Here is a 26,376-nt window from a genome sequence, read left to right on the forward strand (position 1 = left end):
TGATTAAAAGGAATATTGGAATCAATAAAAATAGAGACACCTCTAGTTTTACTCTGGGAGTTTGCAAGAAACTGAGGACCCTTCTAAAATTTAAAAAATCGATTTTTATCCCATAACCTGAAATGTGTCTCTTGAGCAAAGATTATATCAGGCTGGAATCGGTTAATAACTTTAAATGTTTTCTTATGCTTAATAGGATGATTCCAACCATGAACATTCCAAGTTAAAACATTTAACTGTTTAGATATCATCATGGAACTTTGTATCTAAAAAGAGTAGTTTGACGCATGTCAGGAGAGGGTAGTCAAAAATGGCGGAGATGAACAACAATAAAAATAATTGGTGTATGCTCCAGGATTCCATAATGGGGATAAAAAAAGGAAAAAAATCCCACCCAAACTACAAAGCCCAGAAACAAGTCGATATTAATTGACGCAAACCCCAAGAAAAGCATAGATGCAAAGATAAACTCCTCTTACCCAAGTTAAAAAAATTGAAAAAAAAATCTGTCTCCCTCTACCGAACATAAAACTCATTACAGTCGTCATATATCTCAGTATAATTAACTTGGAAGGAAAGTGTTTTTCTTGTAAAACAAAACGACTTCAGTACCCAGCGAAATTAAGGCTTTTTGTCAAAAAGTCTGGCGTTCATATTTTTGATGATCCAGCCGAAGCATTGAGTTTTATTAACTCTTTACCTGATGCATCTGATAACGAGTCTGAAGCCTGAAGCTTGAATGGTTTATAATGGCTTGATTGTCTCGCGGTGTAAAGAGTGATGAGATTGGAAGATTTGATGGTTACAGAAAATCTTTACCGTAAAATGCATTTTTATCTTTGAAAAAGACTGGTTTGGATGGCTTCAACTTCAGAAGACATTGTGGGAGAACTGTTGATAGACTGTAGATAAGTTTGAACCATTTAGAATTTTTTTTCTGCAGCACTTAAATGAATTATTTTTTTTTTGTTTTGTATGCTTTTGTAAAAATCTTTTAAGTAATTATTTGGAATTCCTCATGTTTTAAAGATAGTCCGGACAATTTAAAGATGGCGATTGTTTTTCTTTTGTGCAAATATTTCAAGAATTGTTTTGGATGTGTTTTTCTTCCCTTATCTAATATTAGGAATGTTACTTTCAAATTGAAGTTCGTTTTGTTTTACAATGTTCCCTTCAACTTGCAATGACCCGTGTGCGAAAAATCTTGCACAGTGCAATTTCTTTTGCCCAGTGACAATATGTACGCACTGAGTTCTTAAGTGAAAGTAAACCCGAAGTTATTCGAAGTATAATAAATTACCAAATCCAGTTTGTTGATCATTATTTAAAAGAAACAACATGATACACATGAATAAGTCTCATTTCTCATACACTACACAACGGCATGCTCAAAGGTTCAATTTAATTCAGAGAAATGTATACAATATACATCCTGAAATGCTTTATCCTCACAGAACATCCACAAAAACAGGGAATAATAATATTAATCTTTTCACATATTATTTAGTTTGTTTGAAATGGTCATAAACTCATTCAATTATAAAGCTGGTTGACTAAATATTCAGATAGGCATTGTTATGAGTGCTGAACAGACCTGATGGAAATGGGGTGCAGAGTTAACTGTTCCCCCCCCCCCCCCCCCGAGAACTATGAACTATTGCTATTGCTATACTGCTAATGAGAGAGAGAGAGATGAAGCACAGAGGCAGGGACATCTGCTACAGATAAGAGAGAGAGAGACGCATTTGATTTATGTATTATGGCTTCTTCACTGACTGTTTACCTTTCGCTACTAGGTCGTTATTTTGTTCGTTAACATTCCTCAGGAGACAGCAGGAGTGGCCTAGTTTGATGGACATGGTCATTTTGAGTTGATGGATGGCTGATACCCCGTCAGTGGGGATAAAAGACAGGTGTGGGGAGACACCCTCAGACACACCAGTGGACACTGACCGAGTGTTGTGCACCCACAGGAAGGTGGGGGCTTCGAGGACCGAATCAGGAGATCGGTCAACAAAGCTCACAGTGTGATGGCAGGACCAATGGGGGCTTGTGTGTGTGTCCACTCATGCCCGAGTGACGAGTCCACCACAGAAGAACGGTCTGGCCGAGAATGGAGGGTCATACCCAAATGACCACAACAGTACGAAGACAACGGAAGGTTTGCCTGCTGCTGCTGTTACATCTCGCTCCCTCTCTCTCTCTCTCTCCAACAAATTACAATACAACAACCGCAACTACCTCAGCACACATGAACTGAACTGAACTCTATATTCTCTTATGACAATTCATTTACCCCTAGACATTGATAGAGCTTGTTGATTATTGTCGATTATTATTCCTACACTTCTATGTTTATTATTGCTAACCTGTTTTATATGTATATTTGCATTTTTGATATTGTATTGTGTAGTTTACTAATAAACACCTTTAGTTTTCGGTACCACCAGACTCCAATGGATTCTTCTATTTCTGCTGGTCTATAAACCCAGTCACGGGGTACGTAACAATAGGTAGGGTAGACAGAGTATTTTCCCCCAGGGTCAAAATGTCAAGAAATAGAGGATATGCATTTAAAGCAAAAGGGAGAAAGTTTGAAGGAGATGTAGGCGATAGGTTTTTTTTACACAGAGTGTGGTTGCTTGGAATGTGATGCTGGGGAGGTGCTGGAACCAGACACGTCAGAGGTGTTAGAGGTGTATGAGCCGAGGGAAGGGGCACTGTGCAGGTGGAAGGGCTTAGTTCAGTTTGCTTGCTGTAACCAGGCTTGGCACTGCATCAAGGGTGACGGTCTGTACTGTTGTCAGGAGAGTCTGGTTTAGGGAGGAGACAGAACCCAGAGCAGAGGGAGGTGTGGAGCGAGGGGCTACTCAACATGTGTCCCTGCCAGGGTTTGGACCCAGGCGAGGGTTCGAACCCAGCTTTGTGCCCAGGGAAACAGTGGGCTGTAGCCAAAGTGACGGGCGGCCTTGTCGGTGCGCACGCTGAAGGCAGTGGTGACCAAGGCCAGGATGTACCTGTTGAAGAGGATCTCCTTCCTGGCCAGCGGCCGCATCAGGAAATGCAGACCCTCGTTCAGCAGTGCTAGCAGATACAGGGCCCAGTAAGGAAGCAGAGGGGTCCGTCCGATCATCTGAACTCCAGCCGGGCCCAGAAGTAGCATGTCAAAATCCTCATAGCTTAGGTAGGGCGAGTCGTCGTAGCAGAAGTAGACCTGACCGCCCACAATGGCGGGTGTCCGCTGGAGGGCACGGGCCGCCAGCACGTGCATCCATGCAACGTTGCCTGTGGGCAGAGAGGGCAGAGATGGGGTCATTGCCTTTCTCAGGGGCCCTGAGGAGATAGTGCGTCCGACGCCCAGTCCCGGGGGAGTGGGGAAGAGGATGACATACTCACCCACGTAAACTCTCGCGTGCTCCACCTCCTTTCCTGCCAGTCGCAGCCTCCGGCTGCCGTGGCTCATAAACGTTCGATATAACTCTGCCATGATAGGGTTATCCTCTCCGTAGATCCCTGTGGGACGGAGTGAGCATGTGACCAGGGTCTTCTCGCCTGCAATCTGTAAGAGTTTAGATGCTCCATCAGTTCATGTATGGACCTTCCTTCACTCCCCAGACCCTCATCTTTCAGCTATCTTTATCTCTCTCTCTCTATCCATCTCAGCCCCCTCTATCCCTCTCTCTCTATCCATCTCACCCTCTCTCTCTCTATATTTATCCATCTCACCCCCCCTCTCTCTATCCATCTCATCCCCCTCTATCCCTCTCTCTCTATCCATCTCACCCTCTCTCTCTCTACATTTATCCATCTCACTCCCCTCTCTCTATCCATCTCATCTCCCCCCCTCTCTCTATATATATCCATCTCACCCCACCTCTATTCCTCTCCCTCTCTCTATCCATCTCACCCCCTCTATATCCATCTCACCCCCTCTCTCTTTCTCTATCTATCTCATCCCCCCCCCTCTCTCTCTCTATATATATATATATCCATCTCACCCCACCTCTATTCCTCTCCCTCTCTCTATCCATCTCACCCCTCTCTTTCTCTATCCATCTCACCCCCTCTCTCTCTATCCCTCTCTCTTTATCCATCTCACCCTCTCTCTCTCTATATTTATCCATCTCACCCCCCCTCTATCCATCTCACCCATCTTTGTCTATCCATCTCACCCCCCCTCTCTCTATCCATCTCATCCCCCCTCTATCCCTCTCTCTCTCTATATCCATCTCACCCTCCCCCTATCCATCTCACCACCTCTCTCTCTATATCCATCTCACCCCCTCACTCTTTCTCTATCCATCTCATCCCCCCTCTCTCTATATATATATCCATCTCACCCCACCTCTATTCCTCTCCCTCTCTCTATCCATCTCACCCCCCTCTATCCCTCTCTATCCATCTCACCCCCTCTCTATCTCTCTCTATTTCTATCTATAGCTATTTCTCTCTCTTTCTATTTCTCTATCTATCTATCTATATACTGCCGGAGGAGGTGATGGAGCATCCATCTTTGTACATGTGGTATATTCCTCAGAGTGAGCATCACCAACTGTTTCTCATATTGATCCACAAAAGCCCACCGACGCCTCACTTTATCAGGAGGCTAAAGAAGTTTGGAATGTTCCTGTCGGCCCTCGCCGATCTTTACCAATGCACCCTTGGCAGCATCCTGTCTAAATGCACCGTAGCTCGGTACGATAACTGCTCCGCCTGTGACCTCTAGACACTGCAGAGAGTTTTGCACACACGGAAACTGGCCTTCCCTCCGCGGACTCTGTCTACACTACCTGCTGCCTCGGTAAAGAGGCCAGCATCATCAAGTCAAGTCAAGTTTATTGTCATTTCGACCATAAACTGGGGGTACAGTATACAGTAAAAACGAAACAACGTTCCTCCAGGACCCTGGTTCTATATGAAACACAAAACTACACTAGACTATGTGAGACAGCACAAGGCTACTCTAGACTACATTAAACAATATAAAAACTGCACTAGACTACAGACCTGCACAGGACTACATAAAGTGCACAAAACTGTGCAGGGCAGTACAATAATTAATAAACAAGACAATAGGCACAGTAGAGGACAAATGACAATATAATAATAAATGATGTAGATGTCAGTCTAGACTCTGAGTACTGAGGAGTCTGATGGCTTGGGGGAAGAAACTGTTGCACAGTCTGGTCGTGAGAGCCTGAATGCTTCAATACCTTTTGCCAGATGGCAGGAGGGAGAAGAGTTTGTGTGAGGGGTGCGTGGGGTTCTTCACAATGCTGTTAGCTTTGTGGGTGCAGTGTGTAGTGTAAATGTCCATGATGGCAGGAAGAGAGACCCGGATGATCTTCTCAACTGACCTCACTCTCCCTTGCAGGGTCTTGCGATCCGAGATGGTGCAACTTCCGAACCAGGCAGTGATGCAGCTGCTCAGGATGCTCTCAATACAACCCCTGTGGAATGTGATGAGGATGGGGGGTGGGAAATGGACTTCCCTCAGCCTTCACAGAAAGTAGAGACGCTGCTGGGCTTTCTTTGCTATGGAGCTGGTGTTGAGGGACCAGCTGAGATTCTCCGCCAGGTGAACCCCAAGAAGTTTTGAAATCAAAGACCCCACCAGCCCTGGACATTCTCTCTCCTCCACTTACCCCCTCCCCCCACTTCCCATCATTTGGAAGATACAAAAGGTTCAAAGGTTAATTTAATATCAGAGAATGTATAGAATAAACAACTTGAAATTCCTACTCTTCACAGACGCCCACAGAACAGAAAAAAACAAAGAATGAATGATAGAAAGATTGAAGTCCCCCTCCACCCATGCAGCAGAATTATCAACCCCACTCCCCCCAACCATGCATGCAACAGCAGAACCCTGAAAGCTTATACCACCAGGCTCATGAACAGCTTCTACCCCATGTAATGGCCCTGGTTAAGATTTTTTTCTGCTATGCTGTGGGCATTTCACTTGAGCAGTCTGTCCTGCTCTCAGCTTGTTTGGGTTTCAGCTTTGTTATTCAATTTAGGTTTGTGGTGTCAGCCAATCAGGATGGCAGGTTTGGGAGGAGGTTGTAGAGAGCGCGGGCGGAGAGGTGTCTGTTGGCGGGACCTGGAGGAAGACGGGGGAAAAAGATGGCTGACGATGCCATCCCTGTTGCACAAGGTGCTTTGTGCAGATGAATGGCTTCAAGGAGGAAGAACCCACACTCTGGTGGGAGAATGTTTCTTTGAGATGGATTTTGAGCGATGTTCAGAAGGTGGTGCGTGATTTCACGCAGATCAAGGGCCCAGCGCGTGAGTGACAGACAAGTTCAAGATGAGCTCCAACTTAAGTGCACATTTAAGAGTAATGGTCCCTTTTTGATTTTTTTCTTTCTTTCATTTAATAATTGTTTGTTTAAATTAACATTCTTAAATACACTTCTTTATAATAGTAGGCAGTGTACAATTTGTTATTTCTTGCTGGGGCTGGTAAATCACACAGCATTCACACAAACCGGGTTTGGGTGGGCGAGACGTCCCAACTTCATGGGTTTGGCCGGACCAAAGTCGTATACGTCCCGATGGACGAAGCTGGGGAAAGGTGGGTTTATCGCTGCGGGATCCCGTGGCTGTTAGCGAGGGGTTAACCAGCCAGTTTTCCAGAGACGCCCAGAGAAAGCGGGTTTTACCTGCATTTATAAGACTTTTAAGATGGACTCGATCTCACAATCTACCTCGTTATGGTCTTGTATCTTATTGTTTGCCTGCACTGCACTCTCTCTGTAGCTGTTACGCTTTAAAGTACATTTCATTCTTGGTTCCACCTCAAAGTACTTTGCGATTTATTTGTTTATCAAGATACAGTGCATAATAAGCCCTTCCACCCTTCGAGCCACGCCGCCCGGCAACCCCCTGATTATATCCTAACCTCATCACGGGACCATTTACACTGATGGATTAACCTACCAACCAGTACGTCTTTGGACTGTGGGGGGAAACTGGAGCACCTGGAGGAAACCCATGTGGTCACAGGGAGAACATACAAACTCCTTACAGACAGCGGTGGGAATTGAACCCAGGTCGCTGGTACTGTAAAGCGTTGTGCTAACCGCTATGGGGACAAGATCTCATGTAACATTTGGGAAGGTCCCAAAATACCTGGCTGAGTGTTGAAATCAAAGTGTTCTGACATCTTTGCTGTATCGTGGTTAGGGAGGGGAGTAGGGGCTGGAGGGGCTCACAGACATGCAGAGGGAGCCACAGAGACAGGGGTCATAGGGATAGTGTGGGGTATAGGAGAGGAGGGGGTTATAAAGTCTGGGCGTAGGGGAGGGAGGAGGCTATAGAGTCGGGAGGGTGTTACAGAGAGTTATAGAGGAGGGAAGGAAGGGGAAGGATCTAGGAGAGAGTTGGGTTAAAGAGATGGTAGGGTATAGGAGCCAGAAGCGGAGGTTACAGAGGCAGAGAAGGGCAGTGTTGAGGAAGCATCTGTGCTGAGATCCTATAACTTTGACCCCAGTTCACTGAACTGATCCACAGTCACTGTCCCAGGACTGACCTCCTTGCGTTCTGCCCTGAGAACACACAGATGGTCCTCACCTTCATCCCGTTGGCACTGAGAACCAGCTTCTCTGCTGCCGCCTTGCTCTGCACATACGCAGTCTTGTGGTAGATTCTGTAGTTGGTGTCCTCGTTTCCCCTGGCGAGGTGGAGAGTAGGGGCAGTGAGGAAGTGGGCAAGGTGTGAATGATCTCTTTAAATGCAGGCTAACTGTGTCTGTTTCCTGTAAATGCACTGATCGTCCACGGGATCAGGGTCTGGAATGAGCACAGAGCTCCTAACATGATATACAGTGACCGGAAATGCACACAGTGCTCTCCGTGTGGGTCAGGCCCAGGGGATATAGAGATGGGAACTATGCACGGTGCTTCTGGAGTGGGTCTGACCCAGGGGAAGATGAGATAAGACGTGTTCACGGTGCTCCCATTGCGGGTGAGTCTCAGGTAGAGAGTTCAGAGACAGACTCACTGTACTGGGACAACCATTGCCCTGTTTCCCTGTGGCTGAGCTCACCTGATGAAATGGTCCCCCTTCACGTTTGGTCCCACCACCTCCATACTGCTGGTGTGCAGTAGGTACCTGATGCCCAGTTCCTTGCAGGCAGTGAGGATGTTCTGTGTCCCTGTGGATGGAGAGAACATTTTAGTTAGGATGGCCGGGGCCTGGCTGAGCACAGGGTAGAGTTTGATGGCGGGAGCTTCTCTCTCTCTCCCACTCTCCTCCCCCCTCTCTGTAAGAGCAGGATTAGGACATTTGGCCCATTGTGCCTGCTCTGCCATTCTGTCATGGCTGATTTGTAATTCTTCTGCCTTCCTGTCATAACCTTTGACAATCTAATTAACAAATTGACCTCCACCTTAAATGTACTCAACGATGTGGCTTCCACAGCCGGCTGTGACAAAAAATTCCACAGCTCCACCACCCTCTGGCTATATTTCCTCATCTTTGTTCTAAATGGACTCCCCTCAATCCTGAGGGCGTGTTCTCTGGTCCTAGGTTCACCCACTCTAGGAAATATCCATTCTGTCCATACCTTTCCGTATTCAATAGGTTTCACTGAGATCCCCCCTCATTCTTCCAAACTCCAGCAAATACAGGTCCAGAGCATCAAGCGCTCCTCACTTGTTAACCCTTTCATTGCTGGGATCATTCTTCTGAGCTGCCTCTGGACTCTCTCCAGTGATAACAAATCTTTTCTTAGATAAAGAGCCTAAAACTGCTCACAATACTTCGTGTAGTCTGACCAATGCCTTATAAAGTCTGAGCATTACATCCTTGCTTTTCTATTATAGTCCTCCTGAAATGAATGCTACGACTGCATTTGCCTTCCCATGGCCAAGTCTCTATATGCTGTATCTCTGTCAATCTCTCTCTCTGTGTATCTCACCCATTCCATCGAGTCAGCCAACCGGGTAACGGGCTCTCAAGTCCAACCCAGGAGTGCATTTTGGAAGTCTGGAACGGTGCCAAGAGGACTGGACTGTAAAGCCCAGGATCTCCTGCTGAGGTGTTGGTCGGACCACATTTGGAGTATTGTGAGCAATTTTGGGGGTTATATCTAAGTAAGGATGCAGTGGAGAGGGTCCAGAGGGTCAAGAATGATCCTGGGGATGAAATGGTTAATGTATGAGGAGCGTTCAATGTCTCTGGGGCTGTACTTGCTGGAGTTTAGAAGAATGAGGGACGGGGAAATCGAATTGAAACCAATCAAATATTGAAAGGCCTAAGTAGAGTGGATGTGGAGAGGATGTTTCTTATAGTGGGGGTGTCTAGGACCAGAGGACACAGATAGAGTGGATATGGAGAGGATGTTTCCTATAGTGGGGGTGTCTAGGACCAGAGGACACAGATAGAGTGGATGTGGAGAGGATGTTTCTTATAGTGGGGGAGTCTAGGACCAGAGGGCACAGATAGAGTGGATATGGAGAGGATGTTTCCTATAGTGGGGGTGTCTAGGACCAGAGGGCACAGATAGAGTGGATATGGAGAGGATGTTTCCTATAGTGGGGGAGTCTAGGACCAGAGGGCACAGCCACAGAATAGAAGGCCGTCCCTTTAGAACAGAGATGAGGAGGAATTTCTTTGAATCTGTGGAACTCTTTGCCACAGACAGCTGTGGAGGCCGAGCCACTGGGTATATTTAAAGTGGAAGTTGATGGGTTCTTGATTAGTAAAGGTGTCAGAGGTTATGGGGAGAAGGCAGAAGAATGGGGCTGAGGGAAAAATCAATCAAACTGATTGATGGTGGAGCAGACTTGAGGGGCTGAATGGCCTAATTCTGCTCCAATGTCTTATTGCCCAACTAAATGGCCAAGCTTAATTAAGAACTCAACTAAATGTTGAATTAAATGGCTGGAGGCATCCTCGATTCTTAGCAGTTTCTGATAGAAGCCGGGCAGCCTCTGCAGTGCAACACGGCTGAGGACCGCCAGAGGTAACCATGACTCTTTGTGAAGACAGCGGCCTCTCCGGAGAAAGTACTGCACGTCACCATTAAGCGTCTCCTCGGAGGGTGCTCAGCATACAGGAATCACCACAGGGCTCTGAGGTGTGCTGTGTCCACCCTCTCCAATCGGGAGACTCGCGACCACTGCAGATGTCTAGTGTTTCATGGTGTGTTCCACTAACTTCTGCATCCAATAGCAAGGTGGATGTGGTCAAGGTACCACAACATGGAGGCCACCACCCTGCTTCAGTAGGAAAGCACCCTGAGGAGGCCTGACCAGCGCCCCCTACTGGACCACGACTTTCATCTCCAGGTCTGACCAGAGTTACTCAGGTAGACTCCCAGGTATAGGAGATGTGCAGTGCCCCATGCAGACGGGGAGTCCAGCTGCCACTGACCCACTAGGAATCCAGAATAGCTTTCCCTGGATGAGGACACTCGCACACCCTACACGTCTTCGGGCTCTGTCGCCATCAGGGGCACATCATAAGCCGTGAGCATGATCTTCAGCTCGCGCAGAATTAGACCCATTAAACCTCTTGCAAAGAAGAAACTGGAATAGTTAATCACAGTTGGCGTACAACTGGCCAGATGCACGTCATCTCTGTCGCAGCCTTCCCCGTAGGGAATGGGCGCTGTCAACGATCCATTGGCCTCGACCAGAAACTCTGTGCTCCCTTGGGTAAATTATTGCAAACAACGTACTTTACTGTGTGTTTCAATATACACTAATAAATAAAACTGAATCTTGAATTTTTTGCAGTGTGTGTAGGCGAGTGGGGAGATTGGACGGGGCTGGTTGGGTGCTTTGGGCAGCCCATGCTTCACTGAAAGTGGCTACACTGATAGGTGGTAAGGAAGGCATATAGCATGCTTGCTTTCACTGGGGGGGGGGCAGAGTTTAAGAGTAAAGATTCCACCAAAGAGCACCAGGTCATTGTCTCCCCCACATTCACTGATCTTATTAACTCTGGGGATCTCCCATCCACTGCTACCAACCTCATAGTGCCCTCACCCCACACCTCACATTTCTACCACCTACCCAAGATCCACAAACCAGGCAGGCCCATTGTTTCAGCTTGTTCCACTGAACTTACCACTGCATCCCTCGACTCAGTTTTATCCCCCCGGCTCAGTCCCTTCCTACCTACATCCGTGACACTTCACACACTGTGGATCTTTTCAATGATTTTAAGTTCCCTGGCCCCGGGCATTTTATTTTCACCATGGATGTCCAGCCCCACCAGGAAGCTCTCAAAGCTCTCTGTTTCTTCCTGGTGACCAGACCCAACCAGTTTCCCCTCCACCATCACTGCGCTACGTCCACTGCATTGGTGCTGCTTCCTGCACCCACGTGGACTTCATCAACTTCCACACTGCCCTCAAATTTAACTGTTTCATTTCCGACACCTCCCTCCCCTTTCTTGATCTCTCTGTCTCTATCTCTGGAGCTGCTTATCGACTGATACTGTATATATTACAAACCCACAGATTCTCACAGCTACCTGGACTTACCTCCTCCCACCCTGTTACTTGCAAAAATATCATCCCCTTTCTCAATTCATCTGCCTCCACTGCATCTGCTCTCAGGATTAGGCTTTTCATTCCAGAATGAAGGAGATGTCCTCCTCCTTCAAAGAGAGGGGCTTCCCTTCCTCCAACATCAACCACATCTCTTTCATTTTGTGTACATCAGCTCTCACTCCATCCTCCTGCCACCCTACCAGGGATAGGGTTCCTCTTGCCCTCACCTAATATCCCACCAGCCTCCGCATCCAGCACATAACTTTCACAATCTCCAGCGGGATCCCAACACCAAGCGTATCTTTCCCTCTCCCCACTTTCTGCTTTCTGAAGGGATCTTCGTGACTCCCCACTGATCTCCCTCCTGGCACTTATCCTTACAAGCAGAACACGTGCCACATCTGCCCCTACACTTCCTCCCTCACTACCATTCAGGGCCCCAAACAGTCCTTCCAGATGAGGTCCGACGTAGATTGGGAGACCATTTTGCCAAGCATCTACGCTCCGTCTGCCAGAAAACGTGGGATCTCCCAGTGGCCACCCATTTTAATTCCACTTCCCATTCCCATTCCGACAAACATGTCAATCCATGCCTCCTCTACTGCTGAGACGAGGCCACACTCAGGTTGGAAGAGCAACACCTTATATTCCGTTTGGGTAGCCTCCAATCTGATGGCATGAACATTGATTTCTCGAAATTCTGGTAATGTCCCCGCCAACCCTTCACCTTTTCCCCTCTCACCTTATCTCCTTACCTGCCTATCACCTCCCTCTGGTGCTCCTCCCCCTTTTCTTTCTTCCATGGCCTCCTGTCCTCTCCTATCAGACTCCCCCTTCTCCAGGCCTGTATCTCTTTCATCAATCAGCTTCCCAGCTCGTCACTTCACCCCCTCCCAGTTTCACCTGTCACCTTGTGTTTCTTCCTCCCCTCCTGCCACCTTCTAACTCTGACTAATTTTTTTTCCAATTCCAATGAAGGGTCTCAGCTGAAACGTCGACTGTACTCTTTTCCATCGATGTTGCCTGACCTGCTGAGTTCTCCCAGCATTTTATGTCTGTTGCTCTGGATTTCCAGCATTAGCAGATTTTCTCGTGTTTCTAAGAGTAAGGAAGTTATGTTGCAGCTGTATAAAACTGCAGTCAGACCACATTGGAGTATCGTGTCCCGTTCTGGTCATGGACATAGAGAGGGTATTGGCTAAAAGACGAGTATAAGAACCAGATTCAGGCAACAGAGTGCTGCGTATCCCACGAGCGATTCCTGCTGTTTTATTACCCTGGTAGTTCACATCCCAGAACCTTTGCGAAGGGGATTTCATGTGGATGTCAACAAGCCCCGCTGTGTGGATGATCAGGTCCACGCCCCTCGCTGCCTCTCGCACGCTTGCTGCATCGACAATGTCCCCCTGGATTAATTTCACCTGCAATTTCTCTGAAAGGGAAAGGGGGCAATAATTTAGGGAGGGAAGGTAAAAACCAAGATGGGGGTGTGGTGGGGGGGGGGGGGGAGCAGAGAGACAGCTTGTGACTGCACAGGCAGGGAGAGAAGTGTGAGAGAGTGACAGTGAGTGACGGGAGGGGGAGAGAAAGGGATGGAATGAGATTGAGAGAGGGAATGAGGTGGAGGGAGACAGAGAGAGGAGGCCAGACACAGGGAGACGGTGAGAGAGAGAGAGGGGAGAGTGAAAGGTGTAAAGCTACAGAGGGAGAGGGAAAAAAGAGACGAAGAGAGGAAAGAAGACAGAGAGAGAAGGGGAGAGAGAATGGAGGAGAGAGGCAGAGAAAGAGGGAGAGAAAGATAGAAAGGTGGGAGACATAGGAGCAGAATTAGACCTTTCAGTCCATCAAGTTTGCTGAGAGAGAAGGCGGGGAGAGAGAGTAGAGGATAGTTTGGGTGTTGAAAGGAAAGAGAAGATGAGTTTGAGGCATCAATTGTTTGGGTGTGTTGGCTGTGTGAAAATCTCATGTGTATACACACCCACACAAACAAATTAAGACATATGCAGACACACAGAGACTGTGCTAGAACTTATACCTGTCTGATTCCGTTTCACAAGGCAGTGACTCTGACTCTGACCTGTTATCCTCTGGATCCTCTCTGGCTGGGCTCAGATGCCAAGGGAAGGGGTCATTCCTTTCCCAACTGCAGTCAGACCAAGCTTGGAGACCACGGGGAGTGAGAAGCATTTTGCTTTGTGCAGGATGCCCAAAATCTCCCTGCGTCCCTGAACTGGCCTGTTAGGTTCCCACCCCCCTCTCTCATTGCAGGCGCATCCCTCTGCACCATTGGTCATAGATATATATATATATATAGGAGGTGCTGCCTTAGGAAGGCAACATTTATCTACAAAAATCCTCATCATCCAGGCTGTCACACCTTCCTGCAGCTACCATCATCCAGGCAGTATGTGCCTGAAGTCCCACACCAACCGGTACAGGATTTGCTACTTCATCTGTTCAGTTGTTGAACCAACTGTTACAACTTTAATCACCACCACCATTCAGCAACGCTATGAACACTGTGATTACTTACTTACTGCCTGTTACACCGCTGGTGCTTAGGGCAGCAATAAAGGTCCTCCATCTCTGTCTGTCCTTGGCCATCTCCTCTATTGTGACCCAGGTGTGGTTCAGTGTCCTCAGTTCTGCCTCTATGCTACAGCACCAAATTGTCTTTGGTCTCTTGTGTTTCTTTCGCTCTTCAGGGGTCCGATGAAGTGCTGTCTTGATGATGGAGTCGGCCTCTCTTCTCATCGCATTCCCGATCCATCTCCAATGTTTCCCCATGATGGTTGTGGCCGTGTCCTCTTGGTGTCACTGAAGGAGTGGGGTGTTGTTGGAGATCTTTCTTGGCCAGAAAATATGGAGGATCTTCAGGAGGCTCATGATGCGGAATGACGATGGCTTGGCAAAGTCATTCTTTGTCATGCACCAGCATTTTTCCCCTTCTAATATATTTTTTTACGGCTGTGTGGACCAACCATTGCTCCAAGGAGGAAATTTTTACATAGCCAATCCAAACCAAGTGGCACTTTAAATGTTTTTGTTGTAATATGCGTCTGTGTTCAGTGGGCTGTTAGTTCGTTAACAGTGAGCTACCGACTTCCATTCTGTGTTCATTGTTACAATTTGTAACAGTGTTATAACTTGAAACACTGACAATGTAAATATGTTGAAGCTCTAAAATGTTTCAAAGTAAAAGTTGTGGTATGTTTATTATTTTGAAAATATGGGGAGTATATTCATCATTATGAGCCGTGTCATATGACATAGGTGATCATGGTCTATTGACCATGATAGCTCTTGGCAAATTTTTCCACAGAAGTGGTTTGCCATTGTTGCCTTCTAGGCCGGGTCTTTACAAGACGGGTGACCCTGGCCATTATCAATACCCTTCAGAGATTGTCCACCCGGCATCAGTGGTTGCACAGCTACTAGCTGCGAGGCAACAAAGGCTATGTGCACGGGAGCATTTCAGTTACTGCGTGGCCACGCGCCCGCACAGTTTAGAGGGAACAGTGACCTGGGTACACATGTACTTGTGCGTTTGACCTGGACTTCAACAAAAATAACACAGCAACATCAGAACAAGTTCAGGGAAATATACAGTAGTCAGAGGTAGAGTTAAGGTTTTTCAAGTCTGTTCAAAAACCTGATGGCAGTAGGGAAGAGTCAGAATCATGTTTTATTGTCACTGACGTTTGTCATTGAATTTGTTGTTTTGCGGCAGCACATAACATTGTGCAGTACATAAAAATTATTGTAAGTTACAACAAAGCCTCTCAAAGTCCAGCCCTTTGTCCCAGTCATGAGACATATGGCTCTGGTGAAGCTATATAGGGCCCAAGAAGAAGTTGTTGCCTTAATAAGTAAATAAATAGTGCCAAAAAATGGCAAAACAGTGAGGTAGTGATTGTAGGTTTATGGACTATTCATAATCATAGTTCAGATTTACTAGAATAGACAATAGACAATAGGTGCAGAAGTAGACCATTCGGCCCTTCGAGCCTGCACCGCCATTTTGAGATCATGGCTGATCATCTACTATCAATACCCAGTTCCTGCCTTGTCCCCATATCCCTTGATTCCCCTATCCATAAGATACCTATCTGGCTCCTTCTTGAAAGCATCCAGAGAATTGCCCTCCACTGCCTTCCAAGACAGTGCATTCCAGACCCCCACAACTCTCCGGGAGAAGAAGTTTTCCCTTAACTCTGTCCTAAATGACCTACCCCTTATTCTCAAACCATGCCCTCTGGTACTGGACTCTCCCAGCATCTGGAACATATTTCCTGCCTCTATCTTGTCCAATCCCTTAATAATCTTATATGTTGCAATCAGATCCCCTCTCAATCTCAATTCCAGCGTGTACAAGCTCAGTCTCTCTAACCTCTCTGCGTAAGACAGTCCTGACATCCCAGGAATTAACCTTGTGAATCTACGCTGCACTTCCTCTACAGCCAGGATGTCCTTCCTTAACCCTGGAGACCAAAACTGTACACAATACTCCAGGTGTGGTCTCACCAGGGCCCTGTACAAATGCAAGAGGATTTCCTTGCTCTTGTACTCAATTCCCTTTGTAATAAAGGCCAACATTCCATTAGCCTTCTTCACTGCCTGCTGCACTTGCTCATTCACCTTCAGTGACTGATGAACAAGGACTCCTAGATTTCTTTGTATTTTTCCCTTACCTAACTTTACATCGTTCAGATAATAATCTGCCTTCCTGTTCTTACTCCCAAAGTGGATAACCTCACACTTATTCACATTAAACGTCATCTGCCAAGTATCTGCCCACTCACCCAGCCTATTCAAGTCACCCTGAATTCTCCTAACATCCTCATCACATGTCACACTGCCACCCAGTGTAGTATCATCAGCAAACTTGCTGATGTTATTCTCAATGTCTTCATCTAAATTGTTGACGTAAATCGTAAACAGCTGTGGTCCCAATACCGAGCCCTGTGGCACCCCACTAGTCACCACCTGCCACTCCGAGAAACACCCATTTACCGCTACCCTTTGCCAACCAGTTTTCTATCCATGTCAATGTCTTCCCCCCTAATGCCATGAGCTTTGATTTTACCTACCAATCTCCTATGTGGGACCTTATCAAATGCCTTCTGAAAATCGAGGTACACTACATCCACTAGATCTCCCTTGTCTAACTTCCTGGCTACATCCTCGAAAAATTCCAATAGATTAGTCAAGCATGATTTACCCTTGGTAAATCCATGCTGGCTCGGCCCAATCCTATCACTGCTATCTAGATATGCCACTATTTCATCTTTAATAATGGACTCTAGCATCTTCCCCACTACTGATGTTAGGCTGACAGGTCGATAGTTCTGTTTTCTCCCTCCCTCCTTTCTTAAAAAATGGGATAACATTAGCCATTCTCCAATCCTCAGGAACTGATCCTGAATCTAAGGAACATTGGAAAATGATTTCCAATGCATCCGCAATTTCCAGAGCCACCTCCTTTAGTACCCTAGGATGCAGACCATCTGGACCTGGAGATTTGTCAGCCTTCAGTCCCATCAGTCTACTCATCACCGTTTCCTTCCTAATGTCAATCTGTTTCATTTCCTCCGTTACCCTATGTCCTTGGCCCATCCATACATCTGGGAGATTGCTTGTGTCTTCCTTAGTGAAGACAGATCTAAAGTACTTATTAAATTCTTCTGCCATTTCTCTGTTTCCCATAACAATTTCACCCAATTCATTCTTCAAGGGCCCAATATTGTTCTTAACTATCTTCTTTCTCTTTACATACCTAAAAAAGCTTTTGCTATCCTCCTTTATATTCCTGGCTAGCTTGCGTTCGTAACTCATTTTTTCTCCCCATATTGCCTTTTTAGTTAAGTTCTGTTGTTCCTTAAAAATTTTCCAATCATCTGTCCAACCACTCACCTTAGCTCTGTCATACTTTCTTTTTTTTAATGCTATACAATCTCTGACTTCCTTTGTCAACCACTGTGGCCCCTTTCCCCCCTTTGAATCCTTCCTTCTCTGGGGGATGAACTGATTTTGCACCTTGTGCATTATTCCCAAGAATACCTGCCATTGCTGTTCCACTGTCTTTCTTGCTAGGATATCCGTCCAGTTAACTTTGGCCAGCTCCTCCCTCATGGCTCCATAGTTTCCTTTGTTCAACTGCAACACTGACACCTCCGAGCTGCCCTTATCCTTCTCAAATTGCAGATAAAAACTTATCATATTATGATCACTACCTCCTAATGGCTCCTTTACTTCAAGATTGCTTATCAAATCCTGTTCATTACATAACACTAAATCCAGAATAGCCTTGTCCCTGGTCGGCTCTCTACAAGCTGTTCCAAGAATGCATCCCTCAGGCACTCTACAAACTCCCTATCTTGGGGTCCAGCACCAACCTGATTCTCCCAGTTCACCTGCATGTTGAAATCCCCCATAACTACTGTGACATTACCTTTGCCACATGCCAATGTTAACTCCCTATTCAACTTGCACCCAATATCCATGCTACTGTTTGGTGGTCTATAGACAACACCCATTAGGGTCCTTTTGCCCTTACTGTTCCTCAATTCTGTCCATACAGACTCCACTTCTCCTGATCCTGTGTCCCCCCTTGCAAAGGACTGAATCTCATTCCTCACCAACAGGGCCACCCCACCCCCTCTGCCCACATTTCTGTCCCTACGATAGCACGTATACCCTTGTACATTCATTTCCCAGGTCTGATCTCCCTGCAGCCATGTCTCCGTTATCCCAACAACATCATAGTTACCCATTCGCACCTGAGCTTCAAGCTCATCCGCCTTATTTCTGACACTTCGTGCATTCAGATATAGAATTTTTAGCCCATTTCAGAATGCTACCTGGGTTTCAGCACCTAAGTTACAGAGAGAAGTTGAACAAGTTAGGTCTTTATTCTTTGGAGTGTAGAAGGTTGAGGGGGGACTTGATAGAGGTATTTTAAATTATGAGGGGGATAGATAGAGTTGACGTGGATAGGCTTTTTCCATTGAGAGTAGGGGAGATTCAAATAAGAGGACATGAGTTGAGAGTTAGGGGGCAAAAGTTTAAGGGTAACACGAGGGAGAATTTCTTTACTCAGAGAGTGGTAGCTGTGTGGAACGAGCTTCCAGTAGAACTGGTAGAGGCAGGTTCGGTATTGTCATTTAAAGTAAAATTGGATAGGTATATGGACAGGAAAGGAATGGAGGGTTATGGGCTGAGTGCGGGTCAGTGGGAGTAGGTGAGAGTAAGCATTCAGCACGGACTAGAAGGGCCGAGATGGCCTGTTTCCGTGCTGTAATTGGGTATGGTTATGTTTATATAAATCTGATGATGGCGGTGGGAAGAGACTATTCTTAAAATGTTCAATGTGAGTCTTCAGGCTCCTGCACCTTCTCCCTGACCGTACTAATGAGAAGAGGGGATGTCCCGGAAGATGGGATCTTTAATGATGGATGCAGCTTTCTTGACGCACCACCTTTTGAAGATGTTCTCGATGGTGGGGAGGGTTGTGCCTGTGGTGGAGCCGGCTGAGTCTGCCGCCCTTGTGATCCTGTGCCTTGGAGCCTCCATCACAGACACTGTTGCGACCTGTCAGGATGCTCTCCGCCGTACATCCGCAAGAATTTATGAGAGTCTTTGGTGACATACCACGTCTCCTCAAACCATTAACGAAGCAAAGCCGCATGCTGTCTTCATAATTGCATCAATACATTGGGGCAGGATAGACCCTCAGAGATGTTGATGTCCAGGAACTTGAAATGGCTGACCCTGTCCACCGATGACCCCTTAATGAGGCTCGGTCTGTGTCTCCGAACTTCCTCATTCACCACTGAGCCCTCAGTGAGGGCTGGTCTATGCTTCCTCTTCCTGAAGTAGCTTGGTATCGCTGATAGTCACCACTCAACAACTGATCTAGCTCACTCCTGTATGGCTCGTCACCATCTGAGAGGCTACTAATAACAAATGTGTTACCAGCAGAAGGTGTTTGAGCAGTGTTGGGGAGGCAAGGAGGGAGGGAGGGAGGGGAGAGTGAGGGGGGAGAGAGGGAAAGTGAGAGGGGGAGGGGGAGTGAGGAGGGAAAGTGAGGGAAGAATGAGAGAAAGTGAGAATGAGAGAGGGAGAAGGAGTGAGGGAGAGGGGGGGTTGGAGTAGGAGGACGGGGAGGGAAAGAGAGAGAGTGAGAGAGAGAGAATGAGAGAAAGAGAATGAGAGAGAGTGAGAAAGGGAGAGAGAATGAGAGAAAGAAAGAATGAGTGGGGGTAGGGGGATGGGGAGAGAGAGAGGGAGAGAGAAAGAATAAGAGAAAGAGAGAAAGAGAATGAAAAGGAGAGGGAGAGAGAGAGAGAAGGAGAGGGAGAGGTAGGGTAGGGGGATGGGGAGGGAGAGACGAAGAATATATATAAATATTAAAGTTGTGATTGATGCACATTGTGAGGTGGGTGATGAAGGTGTGTGCACAAGAGAAATGAATTGAGAATTGTTGAGAACTGGGATTTGATCACTGACCTTGACAAGATTGTGAACTTTGTCAGTGCCCTTTGGGCTTCACCTGCCATCGATCTGAAGAGCAACCTTCGGTGGTTTCATTGTTTTATTTGGACAAGTACCTGTGGGGTATGCTGGTGACCTACAATCAAACTGCCTTTCGCTTTCTCTTCATCGATTCAATAAGAGTGTTCAAAACCTTCAGTGTCTTCTCTTTCTTTGACCTGCTCTCATCTTCCCGAATCTCTGAATTGACTTTCACTAGCTATTGCAGACATCACTTGATGGAATTTTGTTCGACTTGTGCCAGGCACTCGTGAAAGTTGGAAACAAAGCATGTTTACGCAATTTGTTGGAATTTTGACAAAATGATGGGAGCATAGATTTTATATTCATCTTGCAATGGTTCATAGATATAAAGAAATTGTTCTATCGTTTGAAGAGGCACACCCATATTCCTGGTAACTGTGAGGCACAAAGCTAACTAGTATTTTCCTCATTGCTATTTATAGGGCTTATATTTCAAAGTAACATTTATAACATTTATTATCAGAGTACATACTTGTCACCCTGAGATTCTTTTTCCTGAGGGCGTACTCAGCAAATCTATAGAATAGCAAATGTAAACAGGATCACTGAAAGAGCAAGAGCATAGAAGACAACAAACTCTGCAAATACAACTATAAATAAATAGCAATAAATAACAAGAGCATGAAATATCAAGATAAAGAGTCCTTAAAGTGAGATCATTGCTTGTGGGTATATCTCAGTAGATGAGTGTAGTTATCCCCTTTTGTTCAGGAGCCTGATGGTTGAGGGGCAGTAACTGTTCCTGAACCTGGTGGTGTGAGTCCTGAGGCTCTTGTACCTTCTACCTGAAGACAGCAGCGAGAAAAGAGCAAAGTCTGGGTGGTGAGGATCTTTGATGATGGATGCTGCTTTCCTACGACAGCGTTTCATGTAGATGTGTTCAATGGTTAGGTGGGTTTTAACTGAAGTTTTCTTACATTGCAATATACAATTTAAGTTTTTAACTGTGAAAAAATTTGGGGTATGATGGAAGTGGGCCTGTAAGAACCTATGTTCATCCTTATTATTCTGTAGCTAGCTGTAAACATCTCTTACCATATCTTGCCAATTTGTTTTTTGCTATGTGGCACACTTGCTGACTAATAAGACTAATATTTGAGAAGCTGTTTCTGGCCTCACATGGTGTCTCTGGATATCCTGTACTGGCTGACACTGCCCAGAGAAAACGCTTCTTCCTTCCCTCTCATTCCATTGTCTGGAGTTTGAAAAGAAATAATTCCTTTAATTAAAGTGAGATCATGGGTTTGGTATTATGAGCCTAGCCAGAGGCAAATGCTCGCTCAGTCCAACAGAGAGGGCTGGAAATGTTGACTGTTCTCAAGGTTAAAGTCGAGTTTATTGTCACACACAAGTGCCTGTATGCAGAGATGAAATGGAAAAAACTTATTTGCAGCAACATCACAAGCATATAGTATCAGATAAAGCAGCTTTCACAGGGAAAAAACACACATTAATCATAAATTATACATAATTTTTACAGGAAAGAACACAATTAGAACAAAAACAAGGTCTACTTTATTGCAAAGTGGTCAAAATGGTCATGGTGTTGCTTAGGGTTGGTTCCAGAACCAAACGGTTGAAGGGAAGTACTATAGCTGTTCCTGAACCTGGTGGTGTGGGACTTCAGGCTGCTGTAACTCTTTCCCGATGACAGCTGAGAGAAGGCAGAATTGCCCGATGGTGGCGATATTTGATGATAGATGTTGCCTTCTTGAAGCAGAGCCTCCTGAAGATATAGTGGGTGGTGCGGAGGGATGTACCCATGATGTGTTGGAGTGGGACCACTGCTCTCCGCAGCTTCATACCGTACATTCCTGCATGTTCAAATCACCATACAGGCCAATCAGGACACTTCCAACAGTACATCTGCAGGTTTGTTAAAGTATTTGGGAAAAGCTGAAATTTCGTAATGTCCTAGAGAAGTAAAGTCTTTGGCTCAGCTTCCTTGCGCTTGCAACTGCGTGCTGGGCCAGGACAATTAAAAGCTGTCGACTGTCGACTCTACCACCAGCCCCTCAATGTAGACGGGCAGATGTTCACCCTCCTGAAGTCAACCATCAGCTGTTTAGTTTACCTCACCTCGCGAGGCTGTTGTTGGGGCATCACTCAAGCAGGTGTCCTATCTCACTCACCCCTGTGTACTGACTGATAAATTTTGATGCCCTGACTAATCAAAAACCCATCAGCCTCTGCTTTAAATATCCCCAATGCCTTGGCCTCCACAACCATCTGTGGCAATGAATTCCAGAGATTCACTGGCTAAAGAAATTCCTCCTCATCTCTGTTCTAAAGAGATGTCCTTTTATTCTGAGCCTGTGCCCTCTGGTCCTAGATTCCCCCATTATCGGAAATATCCTCTCCACGTCCACTTTACTAAGCTTTTCAACATCTGGTAGATTTCACTAGATCTCCCTCTCATTCTTCTAAATTCCACTAGGCCAAGAACATATTAAAAGCTCCTCCAATGTTAACTTTGGATGACTCTCACAGACATTCCCAGATCCTCTCCAAAGTCAGCACAGCTTGAGTGTATTCTATGTTACTGTTCTATTTATTATAAATTGTGCATTGCACATTTAGATGGAGATGTAACATAAAGATGTTTGCTCCTCATGTATGTGAAGGATGTAAGAAATAAAGTCAATGCAATTCAATTTAATTCTTTTCACAGACATGGGGCTCAGGACCAATTGCTGGCAGGTTCAGCAATTGCGTTCGTGAGCATGCACGTTCCAACTAATTACAGTCTCATTACGCTGGCATTTTACTCCCTTCTTTTCGTTCTAATCCTGTCGAGACTTCCAGCCATTACTTCATTACTTCCAGCCACAGTGTTGACATTAACTTCCACTTTGAGAATTTTAGTTAATGGCCCTGTTGACCTGCGTATATTGTATATTGATTTTTTTTATCCATTCAATTCTGCCACAGTTCTTATTAAAGTCAGTGAACTGTTGACCTGCTTCAATCTTTCTCTCTCTGCACTCGGGCCATATCCAAATGTTTTGACAAACACCTTACACAGCTTCAACATTAAATCCTTGCTTTTATATTCTAGTTCTCTTGAACTGAATGCTAACATTGTGTTTGCCTTCCATGACTGTGCCACAATTAAAGTAAATCTCTGCTTGTTGTGATCCATCTCTCTCCATATTTATGTTTTGTCTAACAGGTTTTTAATTTCCTTTATCCTATGTGCCTAGACCTCCACTCTTGCCAGCTCATTCCACACACTCATCGCTCTCTGTGTAAAACCTCGACTGAACTTCCTCCTTTTGCCTCTGGTATTAGATATTGCAACTCTGGGGGAAAAAATTTGATTGTCTACTCTATCTATACGTCTCATAATTTTATGAACAAATGTCTCTCTCCCCAGCTGGGGGTGGTAATGGGAGTAAGTCCAGCTCCTGGCCTTCACGTGTGGCCTAGCTTCTAAGCCTGGTGGAATCATTTCTACTGACAGGTGAAGGGGCAAAGGCAGTTTGCTGGTGCCTTTGGGCAGATGGGGCATGTCAGCCGTGGTTGGCAGCTCATCTTGGAGAAGGAAAACTCTGATCTCAAATCTCCGCTGCCTTGTGGCTAAACCCGCCCATGGGGAAGGCTCCGGGAGTGAACCCTGAGGGAGAAATCCGGAGACAGTCCAATGTTGAGTTCAGTACAACTGGCAACTCCTGCGATGCCACCAGTGCCGAACTGTATCAGTCTCTGTGTGGAGAGGGGGCGCCATATTGTACTGCCCTGGCTCGTGTACTGTGTTGTATATCATGTGGACAGCTAGGATACAATATCCATGCATGACCCCGACCAATGAGGCACCTTAGGCTTGAACATGGAGCAACATTAGCTACTCACCAGTCCTCTGAGACCTTGTCTGAGGAAACAAAGATCTCGGTCAAGGCACCTCACAATCCTGCCTCATGGGGTAGATTCCTTCAGGCCCTGGGGACTTATCCATCTTAATGTACCTCTGTTTATCTCAAAATGTATGCCTGTGATAAACAGGCATACAAAGCAGTCCCCCCGTCCCCATCTTGGCCACTCTGACCACATATCTGTCATGTTAACACCAGCATATAAACCACTGCTTGAACGTGTGAGAGCAGAGAAAAGACAGATAAGGGTTCGGCCAAAAGGAGCAGCCTCAGCACTGCAAGACTGTTTTTTGCACACAGACTGGGACATATTCAAGATCAGGCAGAAAACTGATGACAGCGACGCCTCTCTTCCAGACAGGCTCAACAATTTCTTTGCACGTTTCGAAGCATCAAACACTACAGCAAGGGGGAGAGCCAGTCCCTTCTTACCATCTGACCAGCCGGCTCCAATCATTGATTCAGAGCACAGACGGAGGACCCTTGCCAGGGTCAACCCATGAAAAGCGGGAGGTCCCGACAACATCCCTGCACGTGTGCTCAAGGAATGTGCTGATGTATTGGCAGATGTCCTGACAGACATTTTCAACATCTCCCTTAGTCAAGCCATTGTCCCCAGATGCTTCAAAACCTCCACAATCATCCCTGTAGCAAAGAAATCAGTTGTACCTTCCCGTCGCTCTGACCCCCATAGTGATGAAATGTTTCGAACGGCTTGTCAAGCCTCATATCACAGCCAGCCTCCCCTCATCGCTGGATCCTCTGCAGTTTGCTTATTGTCCTAACCGCTCTACGGAGGACTCAATATCCACCACACTGCACACAGTTCTCTCTCACTTGGACAGTAAAGACACTTATGCCAGAATTCTGTACATTGATTTCAGTTCAGCGTTCAATACCATCATTCCACAGAGACTAGTGGAGAAACTGTCGCTGGCCTTAACACTGCCATGTGTTGCTGGATTCTGGATTTCTTGACAGAGAGACCAGAGTCAGTCCGTGTTGGCAGGAACATCTCTGACTCCATCACACTGAGCACTGGATCCCCACAAGGCTGTGTGCTCAGCCCATTGCTGTTTACACTGCTAACACATGACTGTGCAGCCAGATTCAAATGGGGCTCATCAGTAAAAATGATGAAACAATGTACAGGGAGGAGGTCAAACACCTAGAGAGCTGGTGCAGTGACAACAACTTGATGCTTAATGTCACCAAAACCAAGGAGATGATGGTTGATTTCAGGCGGTCTCAGCCTGAGCACACACCCCTCAGCATCAGCGGCTCCACAGTGGAGAGAATGGAAAACATCAAGTTCCTTGGGGTGCAGATCTCAGACAATCTCACCTGGTCCAGGAACACCACTGGGATTGTGAAACGAGCCCAGCAGAGATTGCATTTTCTGAGGAAGCTTAAACAAGCATCACTCCCCACTAATATCTTAACTACATTCTACAGAGGCGTGGTTGAGAGTGTGCTGACCTTTTGCATCACAACCTGGTGCTCCAGCTGCAGTGCTGCCGACAAAAGAGCCTTGCAGAGGGTGGTTAGGGGAGCAGAGAAGGTTATAGGGGTCTCCCTACCTTCTGTCCAATTCTTCTTTCAGAGTCGATGCCTCCAGAATACATGGTACATCATTAAAGACTGCTCACACCCTCTCTGTGTACGCACTGTTCGTTCTTCTGCATCAGGCAAACGTACAAGAGCATCAAAACAAAAAACCACAAGGCTACTAAACAGCTTCCTCCCACAGGCTATCAGACTGCTAAATAGCTGCTCTACCTGACTCTGCTTTGGACACTTTTAACTTGCACTGGACACTTATAACTTGATTTTAACTGACATATAGCTGTTGTGCTTTACTATTTATTGTTGTGTTTACTATTTATTGTTGTGTTTGTTATGTTATGATTGCACTTGCTCCTGGGAAACGCTGTCTCATTCTGCCCTGCAGAGCTGATGTATGGTTGGAATGACAATAAAGTTTTTGAATCTTGAATCTTGAAAAAATGCCCGAGCATATTAGCACGTCTCACTCTATCCACCATGTTCTTTTCCCTGGTAAATACTGATTCAAAGTGTGTTGCCCTTAAGGCATTCGTTTAGTTTATTATATTTTCGCTTTAGTAATTCATTTGTAATCGTTTTCTAGTTAAAGTTAAGGTTGTTGAAAGTAAATTCGTTGTCTGTGATATATCGCGGCATGCGATGATGTCACACCTGGTTTCGCTGCGTCCTGTGGGAAAATACCGGTTTGGAGAAACGGGAAGGAGGGGGCATGTGTGTGCAGGATCAGTGCGAGAAAAGTTTTCTTTCTACGCACTAGAAACATCATAGAAGCAACGCCGTAAGTTCATAAGATAATCGATATGTTGAAGTAAAAATGTTAACGCTGATTCTGTTAAAAGTAATGACGGTTGATAA

At 46.0% G+C, this 26,376-nt stretch overlaps 1 protein-coding gene across 2 annotated transcripts in view; it reads right to left on the minus strand.

Moving 5' to 3' along the window:
* Positions 1-1,385: 1,385 nt before the first annotated feature.
* Positions 1,386-26,376, minus strand: part of hsd3b7 (hydroxy-delta-5-steroid dehydrogenase, 3 beta- and steroid delta-isomerase) — a 65,048-nt gene continuing 40,057 nt past the window's right edge. The window contains exons 2-6 of one of the 2 annotated variants that reach the window (XM_073033366.1): positions 12,783-12,938; positions 8,050-8,158; positions 7,576-7,675; positions 3,397-3,559; positions 1,386-3,285 (exon numbers count right to left, since the gene is read on the minus strand). In XM_073033366.1, the coding sequence (XP_072889467.1) occupies positions 2,867-3,285; positions 3,397-3,559; positions 7,576-7,675; positions 8,050-8,158; positions 12,783-12,938 (947 nt within the window). In that variant the 3' untranslated portion in view covers positions 1,386-2,866. The remainder of the gene's footprint in view (positions 3,286-3,396; positions 3,560-7,575; positions 7,676-8,049; positions 8,159-12,782; positions 12,939-26,376) is intronic. The other variant, XM_073033367.1, reaches the window with a different exon arrangement.

Source organism: Hemitrygon akajei, chromosome 31, assembly GCF_048418815.1.
Source record: "Hemitrygon akajei chromosome 31, sHemAka1.3, whole genome shotgun sequence".
Classification (NCBI taxonomy): domain Eukaryota; kingdom Metazoa; phylum Chordata; class Chondrichthyes; order Myliobatiformes; family Dasyatidae; genus Hemitrygon; species Hemitrygon akajei.